At 43.3% G+C, this 16380-nt stretch overlaps 1 protein-coding gene across 1 annotated transcript; it reads right to left on the reverse strand.

Moving 5' to 3' along the window:
• Positions 1–877: 877 nt before the first annotated feature.
• Positions 878–10474, reverse strand: NANS (N-acetylneuraminate synthase). The gene is made up of 6 exons (XM_074166659.1): positions 10327–10474; positions 8938–9153; positions 5553–5652; positions 5133–5287; positions 3810–4076; positions 878–2620 (listed from the first exon to the last, which is right to left on the reverse strand). Exons 1-6 carry the CDS (start codon positions 10456–10458, stop codon positions 2411–2413), a joined length of 1080 nt encoding a protein of 359 aa, XP_074022760.1. The 5' UTR covers positions 10459–10474; the 3' UTR covers positions 878–2410.
• Between the last annotated feature and the right edge of the window lie 5906 nt (positions 10475–16380).

Raw genomic sequence — 16380 nt, forward strand, 5'->3', positions numbered from 1 at the left:
TCAATGTACTACCTAAAGTGCCATATATAATGTTTTTTATACTTTTTTTAACTTGCAAAATGGAAAAAATCTGGCTACAAGAAGCATAATACAACTCAGATTTGAACCTGTATATTGTTATCTTTTTTTATGAACTCCCTCCCCTCATCTGCCTGGAGAGGCTGCAGTTGTGTATGGTAAGAGGTTTAGTTTGGTTCTAGCTTCAAGCTCATATATTGCATATTGTTACAGTTGAGGTGGTCAGATTTGGATAATAAAAGCAATAAGTGAATTAGGTCATCCTTAAGTATCATGTTGGAAGAATCAAAGACTAGCACCAATTGTTGGAAAGATCCCTTCAGGTAAAACTGAAGTACAAGCTTCTGTAGCCACACTTAATAGCTGTTAGCTGGTCTTGCTTGTGACAGAGACTCTGAATTGGGCTTCTGGGTGGCCCTATTGCCACACAGACTGGAAACAGTAGTGTACCACCCCCAATAGAAAATGAAATACTTGGAGGACCTACAGGTGGAGTAAAAACATTAGGTCAGTATGGCACATGTGCTTAATTTATTTTTGTGTCCTATTTGCAAAGGCTTTTTAACTGCAGTTGGAAAAAGGTATGCTCACAGAGAACTAGGAAAGACAGCTTGCGAATTTCTGTATAGGGATAATCTTTTTTCCCTCACTACATTAATTAAAGGTCCTGGAAATTTTTTGAGCTTCTGTTTACAGCAGCTGCTAGGACCAGCCCTGCTGGAGTGAAGAACCACTGCTACTTGGAGCAGGTCACGTAATCTTAGAGCGTTGGAATAGTAAAGGTCCTGGAATCATCACTGGTGCTGGCAAAGACAAGGTCTGACCACAGGCTGAAACGCAGAAACAATGGGTTTTTTTTATAAGCTAAATTTATTTTTCAAATTTGAAATAAAAAAAAAAAAATCTTTTAACAATCAAATAGTTTTTTAATGTAAGGCAAGCATACTGGATCAGAGCTCATATACGGTCAAGCACATGATTGAAAGAATCTCTGCTTTCCAGTTTAAAGATACGAATACAGTTTCCTCAGAATTGCAGAAGGGTAAACGTTTTGAAAGTAAACAGCTCACAGGTACAGAAGCACCACCACCAAATTCAACATACTTCAACTCATGACCAAGAGGTAGCAAGTTCCAAATAAACATCACTAATAAATGATTCCACCACAGAAAAATGCAGATGTTACATCAAAAAATTCAGCACTAACCCAAGCTAATCAAGGGATGCCTGGTTTGCAGCTGCTGCCATGTGGCTCCTTCCTGGACAAAGGGAAGAGCACCAGGCTGATAGGAGTGGATTGCACTTCTTCCTTGAAAAGTGAGCTGTGAGGCAAGAGCAGAGCACACAAGAGGAGCACTGACCATCATGCTGAAGCCTCGTGACATGATCTAGTTAGGCAGCCAGTGACAGTTGCCTTGAACACTACTGTTGGTGGAAAAAACCCAACCCAATGTATTTGCTTGTTAATACAGGAAGGAGGCTACTGAATTTTCACCAGCATTTGGTTTCCTGCCTGGGAAGTTGCCCACAGGTACAAATGCAGGTATCCAAATGCACTGCAGAACTGATTTAAGATTTCAGGCTTCACTCAGCTCACAACAGATGCTTTTAAACCTAACCTATGCTTCAAAAAAGAATACGTTTTTTCCACTTACCCATCTTGCATCTATTTTTTTCCCCTGTTACTTTATCTGGCTTGCCCTGTTGCCTTTCAGTTCACAAAAACTGCAAAAAGGCTCTTTCTCTAGCCTCTTAAATGGGACCTTTCTACATAGCCAATTTGCTTCCATTCTTGGTACTGTCTCTTGAGAACCTAGCTTTCTCAAGGAGCTCATTTTCCCCCGAGTGCAGATTCCTGCAACCCACAGCTCTACCTTTAGAAAAACCCATCCACTTGCATGTGTCGTTTTCTGTTCAGTGTATGTAAACTTTAGCTTATCTGCATTCAGTTCCAACTAACATCCTGTTATCACAGGGGTGAGGAAAGTGGCAGAAAGAGAGAGGAACATCAAAAGATACGGGTTAGAACAATTCGAAGTGTAGACAAAATTATTATGATGTACTATATTCTTACTGGAAAAGGGAAGCTGGAAAGCAGTAGACTGTGATCTTAGGTTTGACGAAACTCCAAATTAGTCTAGGGTAAGTGGAATAGAGAAAGGAGGAGCATGGTATTTTCTAGACACAATGCTATAATATTTTCTAATAAAATTACTCTTCGTAATTTATATCCCCTTGCTTCAGAAACTACCTGCTAATGAGAACTTGAAAATTCTAACCTGCTTGGAACGTAATTACACCTTTTTCTTCTACTCTACCGTGCTGCTATACTGAAATATGTTGTGCAGTAGCACAGTACTACATCATGAAATATGGAATTAAGTGCTTTGGTTCAGCACTTCACTTTTTTGACATGATTTTCCACTGCTTGCTCAGTGATGGTTTCATCTTCTTCAATATTTTTTGTAACCTTCTGGCCCACCAGATCAAAGATGGCTTCTGGGGGAAATCCCTTAGGCTCTCCCACCTTCACTGTCAGCATGTCAAGTGTCAATACTGCACCTTCAGGGATTGTCACTTTAGCCACAACAGACTTTCCCAGCTACAGAGGAGAAATAAAAAAAAGAAAAAAAAAGTTTAAGTCAAACATATTCCTAGGCTTAGTATACCAAAAAAGGGTAAAAAATATTGTGCAGTTACTTGGGAACAGGTTGTGTGGAACTGCCCTCCTCGTTATGTCTTATTCCAAATGAAGGCTGCGTTAGCATGGAAACCTTCACTGTCACTAGGCTGCTGGGAACATCCAGATCCTTCCTGAAATTCCATAATGGCTCACTGGAATTTTTCAGAATGGAGGGAATCTGATTAGACTGACTAGTATTTTAGCTTAGTGTAAAAGCACCTCATATAGTCATAGAGACCTATTAATACTACCAAGCACTTTGTACTCAGCGCTGGTGAGGCTGCATCTCGAATACCGTGTTCAGTTTTGGGCCCCTCACTACAAAAAAGGCATTGAGCTGCTGGAGTGTGTCCAAAGAAGAGCAACAAAGCTGAAGCGTCTAGAGCACAAGTCTTACAAAGAGCAGCTGAGGGAACTGAGGTTGTTTAGCCTGGATAAAAAGAGGCTGAGGGGACACTTCATTGCTCTCTGCAACTACCTGAAAGGAGGCTGTAGTGAGGTCAGGGTCAGTCTCTTCTCCCAAGTAGCAGGTGATAGGACAAGAGGAAATGGCCTCAAGTTGCACCAGGGGAGGTTTAGGATGGATATTAGGTAAAATTTCTTCACCCAAAGGGTTATCAAGCACTGGAATAGGCTGCCCAGGGAAGTGCTTGATTCACCATTCCTGGAGGTATTTAAAAGATGCGTAGACATGGCGCTTAAGGATGTGGTTTAATGTGGACTCAGCAGTGTTAGGTTAACGTCTGGACTCTATTTTGAGGGTCTTTTCCAACCTAAATGATTCTATGATTCTACTCAACTTAGTTAACCACTGGATGCTACACATAGAACTCCATTATACTCAAAATTGCCGATGTTATGCTTCGGTAAAAATAGTTACCAACTGCCAGAAAGAGCAGTTTATAGAAAATGACATGTCGACACTAATGTTACAGTGGGCTAAGCATAAACACTGTGCACGCTGCTACTTGGCAGCAGCCATTTTTTAGTGCAGAGGCAGAAACACTACTGCAATAAACAATTAGCAAGCTATTTTTTCTGAATATAGAGTTATTAGCTATAGGTCTAAATGAGTTTCAGCTACACACGAATAAAAAGCAAAAGTTACCTTTTCATTGCAAGCCATTTCACAGGGCAAGAGTTTTTTGATTGGTGAACCCATTGCTTTTTCCACAGTACGGATGGCTTTCACTAACTCCGCCAGTTCATTTGGCTCCAGGGATGCTTGGTGGTCACTTCCTTTCCATGTTTTGTCAAGAGTCACATGGCGTTCCACTACTTTAGCACCCATAGCAACAGCTGCTACTGAAATGGCTATGCCAGTTTCATGCCCCGAATAGCCAATAGGGATATCAGGAAAAGCTGACTGATATGCCTTGAATAATGACAGAGTTGGTCTGAATTACCAAGGTAATAATTTCAAAGACAAAGCAAAATTAACAGTGATAATCACAATAAAAACAACGGACAATTGCTGTGCCACAAAAAAAAAAGCAGTTGGTTATGCTGAGAATTATTTTTTTTATATTCAACAAGTCACACTGCATTACTGACCGTCACGTTTTAAGAATTTCACTAGGATTATCAATACTGACAAGGAAAAGAAGGTATGTTCTATTCTACAACTTCTCTGACACTTTTCCTTTTAATTCAGTTTTGCTCTTCAAGGTCATCAAAACCTACATCACTGTAAGTTACAGTAAGAGAGAAATGCTCTATTTTCATCCAAGAACCCACTGGACTCGTTGAACTTAACCTGTATCCAGAGCAGATTTCTTCAACCCTGTATTTAAAATCTGAAGCAATCCTTTTAGCCATATGTAGGGACAGTCACCCACTCCTAAAGGTAATTAAATGCAGCTATGACCCATTCTACGAAGAATAACATACTATGTGTGCATGAAGCTGGGCAAGTGCTTGAACACTGTCCAATTTGGGAAAATTTTCTTGCATCATTATCAGGCATATCCAACTAATATCTTCAGCAAAGGAAACTATACAAGGGCCTAATCCATTTTCTTCATTGCTCTGATATTCACATGAAGTGTTTTTAACAAAAGTTTCCTGTCTAGCCCCGTTTAAAATGATGTTTTCATCTCCGTATACCTTCTCAGTGGTAACAGGCTACATAGTTTTTCTTTGCACTACGAAGTGCAGGGTTAACCCGTTAACCATGTCATATCTTCCTCTGTTTAACTGTGATTACTCCAGCAATATCCTTTATTGTATTCCTCAAAGCTGAGTTCTGCTAAAAGAGGATGCAATTAATATTTTTACTTCAACAATTGCATGAATTAGAGAAACGTGACACATCTTCTAACTTCCCAAAAGTAAATTCCAGCACGCCTAAGATCTGGAAATGTATCTCAATAAAAGTGCATAGCCCTTCTCTGGTGCCCTACCCATGGAACACTCTGGGTTATTCACTGACCGATATAACACGGAGATTGACATCCTCTGGCTGAAGTGGGTATGCACTGGTGCACTGCAGGAAGCAGAAGTTTGGATTGATGGGCTTCACAATCTGATAAACCTGATGCATTGTGTTCATTGACTGCATCCCACTGGAAATCACCATTGGGCGACCTAGCCATTAAAAAACATGCACACATTTTGTCCTCGGTCTGTAAGAAAGCTACACAAGATTAAATTAAATTATTGAAGTAAATGAGTTCAGTTAAAGTAGACAAAGAAGCTGGGTGAACTTTTTTTTTTTTCCCCAAATCTGAGGGTGATTTTCTTCTAAAGGTAGTTTAGATTTTTTTCCAAAATCAATTGGAGGAAAGACCTAATAACTGATCTACTGAGACACAGTGATGTTTACCAATACAGCTTAAAAGAATACGCTTACCTTTCTTTGCAGTCTTTTCCAAATATGGAAAATTGTTTGTATCTCCTGATCCTACTTTGAAAAATGGAACATTCAATTCATGTAGAAATTCCACAGCCATCTACAAGGAAGAGAAATCACTGCATTTTAACATACCACTTCAGCTGGATCAAAGAACATAAACAACCCTTCAAAATGGAAAAAAACAAAGCTTAATTAAATTAGTCATATCTATATATCTCCTCCCCAAATACACTGCTCCTGAAATAACATTTACTATTCCAAGGATGTTAGTTTCTGACTTCTCTCCAGGTGAAGTATTATTGAGGTGCCTTCTTTTATACTTCTACTACAAAGCCAGATTTTCCACAGATTTTTGACCCGGATCCCTGTCTCAAGGCAGTCTCTTTGGTCTCTCAGCCACAGCTGGCCAAGCCAGGTGTAAATACAGCTGCTTAGTAGAGGTGAGCTCTGCTGTTACTCTAACTTCCAAGATGAGGTTGTCGTGCCAAAAAAAGGAAGAATGCTGTGGCCCAACAGAGAGAGCAACTACCTGCAGGTGGGAGCCTGCCTGTTGAAGAAGAAATGTACTGTAGGCACGCAGGCAGTCTTCCTGCTACATACTACAGGTCAGAAATACTAAAACCCAGAGTGTTTAAAACTACAGGTAGTTTTTCTGAATAGATCTGTCACTCTGAGAAAAATTGTGTGAGTATATTGAGTAAGAACATGAAAAAAAGTAAGTGCCCAAAAAGGGAAATCCAAAATGGATTTGCTTCTAGGAGAGGTCCTAGAAAATAAATACAAAATATGCCAAAGAAAAGACTATAAACGAGTTTATTCAAATGTTAATTGTACTCTGCCGCCTTCTAAAAATGTGTGTGCTATACTGAATGTCATTCAGGAATCACTGGAGGCTCCATGAAAATCAGTATTGCATCAGTAAGTTGCCTTTCAAAAATTAGTATTTTAAGGAAAAAAATCTCAAATCTATCACAGGCAAGAAATACTGAAATCCTCCATTCTCGCCCGGGGAAACAATGAAATAGTTACCTAACTTTGTCCCCCTTCATCTACCCACAAACACTTCTAATTTCTTCAGCTGATTCCTTGTTGCAGTCAGATTTACTTAGAGCCAGAGAAAGAATGCTAATGTTCAGAAGAGAATCACATCTTCTTTAGTCTAATTTTTCTATCATCATTGTGATGCAGGATAATCTTCTTGTACTAGGATGCATAACATCTCTTTAATATAGTTTATTTATTAAGATGCATTGTGAACGAAGACAATATCTTAAAAAGCCATGGATCTAATTTGAAGAGATTGCACAAAATGAAATATGATAGATAGACTTCCTATCTAATGCCACTCTTTATTAGGTAAATATCTCTTGAAAATTGGCAGCTCTTCTGTAAGAGATTCAAAGAACAGGAAGTAATTTCAAACAATAGGGATGACATTAAAGGGAGTGGTTCAATGAGATCCTGTTCTGTCTCCAGTACACTCCGGAAAAGAGTAGATAAAGGAGTTACTCATAGCCTTTATATTTACTTCATGCATCACTTCATCAATTTCCTCATATAGTTAAACACACAATTTAACCTCTTCGACACAGCTGAAGTTGCAGAGATTATGATGAATTTACAGAAGTTAGCCTTGCAGAAATGCCACCAGAACCCTTAGGAGCTGTGTAATATAATTAACTGTTCAAAAACGAAGGCACAACCATGTATCAATAGTGTTAATTAGCTGATGAGGCCACACACCAAGGAGCACAGCTTCTTGAGAAAAAGAGGGATCCCAGAGGTGGAAAGTAATTTTAGCTGCTGCATATGAAAAGTGTTCTGCGTTGTACTGTAGCCTTTAGAAGCTGGAGGTTTTAACATCAAAGAGTGTAATTTTTTCCCCTCAAAGGCATATTGGTCTTTAAGATCCCAGTTACAGAAGTCCAAGACTACTGGATTTAATTACTATTTTCTTAAAGGAGTAGGTGGCGTTCAGAGGGTCTCCTAGACATGAAGGTAACAATAAGAGAAACATCACAATACCCTCTTTTCACAGACCTGAGTCCATGGTGTTGGGCTACTGCAACACATGCAAAGCGCCTTTTTGTCTGTCAGACACCTGAAGTAATTTTTTATGGTATTTGCTGCTAATACGATCTTGGCTGGGGCACAGCAATTCAAGGATTGTGGTCAACAGGTCAGTAAGTTAACAGAAGCAGTGAAAATGGCCAGCAGACTGAAAAAGACAGCATAAAAAGGTTGAAGGAATTGAAATTGCTTAGTCTAGAGAATACAAAGCAGAAAAGAGATGTGATAATGGTGTTCAAATACACAGAGAGGAGATAACGAGAAAAACATGAACATGAGGCAGGACAAAAGATAATGAGAAAGGAGATTAAGCTGATACATCAGGAATTCTCTTGGTATGGAGACTGAGGCACTGAAAGATCACCTTAAAACGTTAAATAAATCCCATCCTTGTCCCATCTTGGACAAGGCTATTTGCAGAAAAACAGGCACATGGCTGTGCTTGCCTTATGCGAGAGTTGCTAGCTTACTTCTGGGGGATCTCTTTCAGTTTGGTGCTCTGTATTTTCTAGGCCACAAAGAAAGGTAAAACAGTCTGTAAACTCTGATCTGTATTGAGGTTTAGCTGTTACCTGATCTTTCCAGTTTACACATTTCAGTTGTACATTGCATTTGTTAATACGTGACTAAACATCACTTTGAGGTAGGCAACATGCAAGAGATAAAGTATACATCTTTTAAGGGAGAACAGCAGCAGATAAGCTTCATGGAGTGTACAAGCTGGTGACTGGCTGTTCCAAGAACCCCCACTGACAAAAATCGGTAAATGCTTCAGGAGTAACAGGGCAACGTGGAGACGCCCCCTATGAGATTAGTAAAAGAGAAAGGAATATAAGCATTTCTGCTGCTTAGAAACAGAACTGTTTACTCTAGTAAACAGCAGAAAGAAAAAAGAGAGAAATAATAGGGATTAATTTGAGAAATGAATCTGGATTAAATACAGAGGGAAGTTTGAAATTCTTGGAGTCAGTATACCAGAAAACACCAGATAGCAGTCAGATCGCAGTCTTGTTCTAAACTCTCAAAGCCTTGACTGTTTATGGAGTTCAGCTGAGGCCTTGTCTCTAATTAAAGATTTGCTGTGCATAAATACCTCAGCATACATGGCAGTTCCTCCAAAAATGTTCAGCCATCTACTCAACCATTGTGGAGACACAAGTGAACTGGCAGAAGTACAATTACTCTAGTTTCCTCATTTAGAAATTCAAGGTCCACACATATTTCGTATTCTTTTTATGTAATAACTACCGTGCCAATAACCAATAGATAAAACAACTGGACTCTGCTTGTCATTTCAGTATGGCTTACATACCTCATCCATGCCAGAAGCTGTGAAGAAAATGCCAATCTCCTCTGCATATTTCTTTAGCTCTCTGTATTGGTCATGACTAAATTCCAAGTGACGCTTGTGCTCCCCATAGGTCTTTCCCCAGGAATGTTTAGAGGTGTAAGGCCTTTCTAAGGCTTTCTTGTTGAATTTGTACTCCAGTTCGCTCTTCTGGAATTTAGCACAGTCTGCTCCGCAGTCCTGCAAAACAAGCTGGTGCACACTGAGTGGAAATGCAAGTGAAACTGCACTCATGCTAAGTTCAAATACAAGATTTGTATAACTAATGTGCTCACTTGCAGTGGAGTTTTCACATCATTATATCATAGCAATCACAGGAATGGTACGAACACAGAATGACAGATGACCTACACACGTAAGCCCTTTTATTTCAAAATGCCTATACACTTAGAGCAGCAGTCTAGAAAGAAATCATACTAAAACTACAAAACTGAACTGCCTTTTGCTATGCATGCCACTTGAAGAGTTTACTTTTGTGGTGTTTTCCAAGCTCAGCTGTCACATGATAATTTTACATGAAAACAAGTGACAGGATTCTGTAGAACAAGGAGTGTGAATCTGACATCTGTTTGAGGTGACACAAGCAGTGAAGTTAAAGTCTCACTACACTGTTTTGCACTTAAACCACAGCCACGGCTCTGATCGCCTTATGCCCTGAGTTTTCCTCAAGTGATGATATGCTGTTTTCTAACATAGGTATATCTAACACGTATAACAGCAACTTTTAAAACAGCTTAGCTGTCTTACCCGATGACAGACTACCACCTCGGAAAACGCTAATGCAATCAAGTCAAATCGGAGGTTCATCCGAGAGAGTTCAGCAGTTAACTGATTCTTCCCACGTCCCCATTAGTTTATGGCACAAGTGGAGGGCTGCTGTAGGCCCTGGCAGACTGCACAGTCCGCCGGTGTCCGCACAGGCGGGTGTCCCCTGAGCCAGGCAGGGGCTTCCCGAAGGAGAACGCGATGTGCCCGCGGGCTGTGAGCCACAGACCGAAGGCTACAGCCACACGTCAATCACCCGGCCCTCACCACCACTGTCTCCTTGCAGCTACGTTATTTTACAAATTCCTCCTGGAAATCGCTCCGCTCCTCCCACGCGGTGCCACCGCCCAGAAGACGACGCGCCCCGACCGGAGCGTCCCCTGAGGGGAAGGCGTGAGGCTTCACACCCTCCCCCGGCTTCCTCGGCCCCCGCCGGTGCCCTGCGGCCCTCGCTCACCCGCCCCTCGCTGCCTGCCTCAGCGGGGGGAGCGGGCCGGCCCTGCCGGCGGAGAAGGAAGCGCTGAGGGAGACGGGGCAGCCCTGCCCGCCGCGCCGCCTCCCCGCCCGCCGAGGCAGCCCCGCGCGCACCTTGGCCATGCGGATCATGCGCTTGGCGATGGCCAGGTCGCCCTGGTGGTTCTGCCCGATCTCCGCGATGATGAAGCACGGCTGCTCGCCGCCGATGCGGCGCCCGGGGCACAGCTCGAACTCCCGCGACATGATGGCTTCCCCGCCGCCGCGCGACTGCGCCGCCGCTCCTCAGCCCCGGCGGCGCCCCCGGGGCGGGCAGCCAATCCGCGCGGCGGCGGGCGGTGCCGGGCAACGCCCCTTCCCCGCTGGGCACCTCCCGGGAGCTGGGCGGGGCTGCCGAGCTCACGCCTGCCGGGCCGCCAGGGGGCGCCGGGCGGACGGCCGTGCCGCGGCCGGGCCCGGCGGCCCGGTGGCGCCGTGGGTGCGGGGGGAGCCGGGGCGCGCCCCTGGGCCCGCGGGGCGTATAATTCTGCCGGAGGCTCCCGGACCGCGTCCGTCTTCTGGCAGGAGCGAGTCTGGCACCTCTGCGGTTCGGCGGCGGCGCCCGGTAGGGTCCCCGCCGGCGGGTCCCTGTGCCGGGGGTGGCGGAGGTTTTCAGCGCGGCGCCGGTGACACGCGGCCGCCGGCTGCTCCCGCCCCCGCCCTTGCCGGTGCTGCGCAGCGGCGGCCGCGGAGCAGCGACGTGGCGCGGAGCCCCGGCGGCGCTCGGCGGGGGACCTGCTCGGTAGGGCCGGCGGGAGAGTCGTCGGCCCCGAAGCGGCTGCGCGAACTTCTCCTGCCTCGCCGAAGAAGCGTTTTCTGTGGTGGCAGCACACAGTGACCCAGGAGCCGGGAACCAGCTGTGGGTGCCGTACCTGAGGCCCCTAGTAGTCATTGATGCAGAGGGAATTTACAAGAAGGACTCAGTTTAGTCAAAATTTTCAGTGCCAGACACACCCAAATCAATTATAAAGTGCGCAGCAGTGTGTTTGGGTCAAGATACGGGCGGCGTACCTTACGGCCCGCTTACACATCCCATCTACCGGGTCTTGGCAAAGCCCTGCTCAGCTCAGCGTGGGCATAGAGCTGTGTGCCAAACACACAGCCAAAATGTAACGTTCCGTTAATTTAATAGCTTCAAATAGATTGGCAGAAACAAGTTAGACATTACACCTGGCTACATGGTTGCAAAAATTCTTGATAATTACTCAGTATGCCCTTCCAGCTTCATGCTTTGTATAACTAGATGAGTTTCTTGTTTTATGGCGTGCCAAAAAAACCAGGTTGTTTTCCTGAAGGGAAGTATGTAACGTGGTCTGGATTTGCATAGGTTACTGTGCTGGAATGGAAAGCGACCCTAGCAAAGGCTGTTTAATATATTTACCCCCAAATTAATTACAAATTCTTCATCTATCTGCTTATTGTCTTCTATCCTTACATAGAACTACACCTTGTGGAAACTAGAATTTCTGTTCAGTAAAAATTTTAAGGCTTTACACATTTTCAAGGAGGTGAACAGAAAAAAATGCTTAGAATTTTCAAACCAAATTGTTTGAATGGATTGGAATGTTCTAGCTGACTGCATTCTAATTTTGCCTTAAAATATATCAATAAGCAAAGTAAGACTATTTGTAAGACAAAAATAATTTAAAAGTGTAAAACATAGGTGTACAGTTCTAACAACAATCAAATGGAGTATGTGGGGAAAAAAGTCATAATTCCTTTTTCCTTGAAAAACAATAAGATGTGGTTGCAACTAAACACCATTGTATGACAGAAAAAGATTGTAACAACAATGTTAACTAATGCTACACACATATCTCCTCTTTCCACTCAAACCTTTGCTTTCCTCATGAACTACCTGCAACTTAGCTGTAACATTTTCCCCAAGACTGCAGTTAACTTCTTCCAGAGCTTTAAGGATAAATAAATATTGTAATGAAAATTTGTAGGTGTGAAATAAAAAGTTGGTTGTTAAGCTTGAGGAGCAAATTTCTGTGTAAATGAAAGCAGGTTCTGCAGGTCAGCTACACTAATGGAATAGCTTAATGAGCAGTCTGTTTGCATTTGTTGCATGTAGTGGTTTAGTGACCATAACCATTGATTAACTACATTTTAACTCTAATAAAAATAAAACTAGAAATATCTATTTTAAGATAACGTTTTCAACCAGGAATTAAACCAAACCAAGCTATGCTGCACAGACAGAGCCCATCAATGTGATCTTAAAAAAATGTGATAAATTGTCCTCATTTCTCCCTTCCTCCAGTTTTCTCTTGGCTGAACCTGATAAGGCTGGAAAACACTGAATTGCTTTTTTACTCACATTAATCACAGGGTTCTTTTCTTTAATACTAATGTGTATCTTTGGAGAAAAATGATGAGTTAACGGCTCTGAGGAAAGAAATGCTCTGTGTTCAGAGGTATTCACATGGTTAGATATTCCACATTCCCATTATTCCTCCAGGGAATACACGGCTTACTTTCTGTCTTCCTCCGGTATCTCTTCCATACTTGAAAACAGTCACAGGCCTGTGAAAACACAAACTGGAAAAATCTTCTGTACTCTTAACATAATTTGTAAACACTCAAGAGTAGCATTACTGGCACCCACGGGAGATGATCAAATAGCAGCCACATCTCGTGGAACCGGCTACGTGAAATCATTTACCACAGAGCTCTCGTGGCAGTGACTATTTGGAAGGTTATTAACAGTCCCTGTTGAGATTGTTGAGGTATTCATCTCTTTGATAACTAAAAGGCAGTGAATTAAGGACAGGCAAAGTGGGTAGTGGTTACCTGACACAAGCTGCTGGAGAGCTGCACCACCATGTGTTGGTGGAATAGACTTGATCAAAAAACCCTAGAAGTTAAGAACTAATGTTTCAGATATGATGGAGATGTGTACATGACAGGGATTTATCACCACTGGAAGCTGCTGACTGCGTTAGGTATGGAGCTTAAATTACTGGTTATGCCAGCCCACTTAAGCAATCGAAATCACTGTAAGATAGCAGAGTCCTTACAGTCCTTTCTGTTGACCCTAGTCATTAATCCCTGATATGACCAAAGAACACAGAGAGACTGAAAGTATTGGTTTCCTAGAATGGAAAGGAGACCACACCAGCGGATTTCTGATGATCAGAGTAATGTTAAACTTGGAAATGAGGCAGTGAGAATATTAGGAGCATCTCTATGTACTGCTGATATAAAACATAGGCCTGCAGCTGTCTCAACAGCTCGGCTGCTGCAACCCCAATGCTACTCTCAGAAAGCAGGGAAGGTGAGAAATTTGCTTTTTCTCTGGCACGTAGTTTTGAAAACTGAATATTTCTGACCAGAAAACGTTCTGCTTTTTTACATTCAGGATGTTCTTGCTAGCTTTCTCTTTGTATTCCAAGCGATGGCAATATGAATTAATTTTGTAAGGAAACTTACTGTCCCAGAGAAAATTAAACTGCAACACTTTGCTAGGTCATATAGCTATGGTTTTTAAAATTGAGATTTTCCATTATAAAACTAGAGAAGTATTTAACACATTTATTTGCACCCATCTTACACAAATGCAAAAACACATCAGAAATCTCACAAGAGATTCAAGAGAGGGCCATCAGCATTATGGTAAGCAAATCCCTTGGGAGAATGCCCTTAAGGAAACGGGAATCCAGGAAGAATGGACATACTTCAAGAAAGAAGTCTTAAAAGCACAGGATCAGGCTGTCCCCATGTACCGAAAAACAAGTAGGCGGGGTAGAAGGCCAGCCTGGCTAAATAGGGATCTCTTGCTGGATCTCAAAAACAAAAGGAGAGTCTACAACCTTTGGATGAGGGGGCAGGCCTCTCACGAAAACTATAAAGAGGTAGTGAAGCTATGCAGGGAGAAAATTAGGAGAGCCAAAGCGCAGCTAGAGCTCAACCTAGCTGCAGCTGTTAAGGATAATAAAAAATGTTTCTATAAATTCATTAACAACAAAAGGAGGATTAGGGAAAATCTCCCTCCTTTATTGGATGCAGAGGGAAACATAGTCACCAAGGACGAGGAAAAGGCTGAGGTGCTCAACGCCTACTTTGCGTCAGTCTTTAGCAGTGGAACTAGCTGTTCCCTGGACACCCAGCCTCATGAGCTAGGAGACAGGGAGGGGAAGCAGAATGAGGGCATCACAATTAAAGAGGAAGAGATCAGTGACCTGCTACGCCGTTTGGATGCACACAAGTCTATGGGACCGGATGGGCTACACCCGAGAGTGCTGAAAGAGTTGGCAGACGTGCTCGCCAAACCGCTTTCCATCATTTACAGGAAGTCATGGCTAACTGGGGAGGTCCCAATGGACTGGAGGGTGGCAAATGTAACACCCATCTACAAGAAAGGCAAAAAGGAGGATCCAGGAAACTATAGACCTGTCAGTCTAACCTCAATACCAGGGAAGGTCATGGAGCAGGTCATCTTGAGTGCCACCAAAACCCACATAATGGGCAACCAGGGGATCAGGCCTAGTCAGCATGGGTTATAGAAGGCAGGTCCTGCCAGACGAACCTGATCTCCTTCTATGACAAGATAACCAGATTATTGGACGAGGGAAAGGCTGTTGATATTGTATACCTGGACTTTCGAAAAGCATTCGATACTGTCCCCCATACAATTCTTGTGGAAAAACTGGCTTCACATGGCCTGGATGAGCATACGATACGCTGGGTCAAGCAATGGCTGACTGGAAGGTCCCAAAGAGTGGTGCTCAATGGATTTAAATCCAGCTGGCGGCCGGTCACAAGTGGTGTGCCTCAGGGCTCAGTGTTAGGACCATTTCTGTTTAATGTCTTTATTGATGATCTTGACAAGGACATAGGGTGTATCATCAGCAAGCTCGCAGATGACACCAAGCTAAGCAGGAGTGTTGATTCCCAGGAGGATAGGGAAGCTCTACAGAGAGACCTAGATAGATTGGATCATTGGGCCAAAATCAATGGCATGAGTTTCAACAAGGGCAAGTGCCAGGTTCTGCACTTGGGCCACAACAACCCCGTGCATTGCTACAGGCTTGGGGAAGTGTGGCTGGAAAGCTGCCTGGAAGAAAGAGACCTGGGGGTTCTAATTGACAAGCAGCTGAATATGAGCCGGCAGTGTGCCCAGGTGGCCAAGAAAGCCAACGGCATCCTGGCTTGTATTAGAAATAATGTGACCAGCAGAAGTAGGGAGGTGATTGTGCCCCTGTACTCAGCACTGGTGAGGCCACACCTCGAGTATTGTGTCCAGTTTTGGGCACCTCAATACAAGAGAGATATCGAGGTGCTGGAGCGAGTGCAGAGGAGGGCAACGAAGCTGGTGAAGGGCCTGGAAAACAAATCATATGAAGAGCGGTTGAAGGAGCTGGGACTGTTTAGTATGAGGAAGAGGAGGCTGAGGGGAGACCTCATCACTCTCTACAACTACTTGAAAGGACACTGTAGAGAGGTTGGTGCTGGTCTCTTCGCACATGACAGAACAAGAGGGAATGGCTTCAAGCTCCAGCAGGGTAGGTTTAGACTGAACATTAGGAAAGAATTTTTCACAGAAAGAGTGGTCGGGCATTGGAATAGGCTGCCCAGGGAGGTGGTTGAGTCACCATCCCTGGATGTGTTTAAGAGACGTTTAGATGTGGTGTTGGGGGATATGATATAGGGGAGAACTTTGTAGTGTAGGGTAGATGGTTGGACTCGATGATCCCAAGGGTCTCTTCCAACCTGGATGATTCTATGATTCTATGAAATGGGTTAAAAAACTTATTGAGGTGGCAAAAAGAGGATGTAATTTTCTTCTTGAAAATACTTTCATGGGCAAGAGGAAGAAAATTAATTTAGAAGTTATACTGGTTGGTCAAATAAGCAAGGGTTTGCTATTTCGAAGGACCTGAATATGTGTATCATAGCCTTGTGTTTTGGTACTGTTCAAAAATGAGCCCATTTAGCCCATTTTTCTCAGCAGTCCTGAGCTGATGCCTCAACTAGGCAATATGGAGGAGCTGGAGAAATAGAAATAGTTTACACATACTTCTGTGTTCTGACAAAGGCTGATTCTGAGAGTATCTTACTCCAAAATCATCCTCTGACAGACATGCAGACACACTGCTGACATTCTGGGCCTGTCTGTGAGGTTTT

The sequence above is a fragment of the Numenius arquata genome, chromosome Z (assembly GCF_964106895.1).
Source record: "Numenius arquata chromosome Z, bNumArq3.hap1.1, whole genome shotgun sequence".
Classification (NCBI taxonomy): Eukaryota; Metazoa; Chordata; class Aves; order Charadriiformes; family Scolopacidae; genus Numenius; species Numenius arquata.

Coding starts and splice junctions, on each gene's coding strand:
- NANS (XM_074166659.1), bottom strand. CDS start 10,458: ATGTCGCGGGAGTTCGAGCTGTGCCCCGGGCGCCGCATCGGCGGCGAG. Junction 5,288..5,552: donor GGAAAAGACTGCAAAGAAAG/GTAAGCGTATTC, acceptor TTTAATGGCTAG/GTCGCCCAATGGTGATTTCC. Junction 4,077..5,132: donor TCAATCTCCGTGTTATATCG/GTCAGTGAATAA, acceptor TCATTATTCAAG/GCATATCAGTCAGCTTTTCC.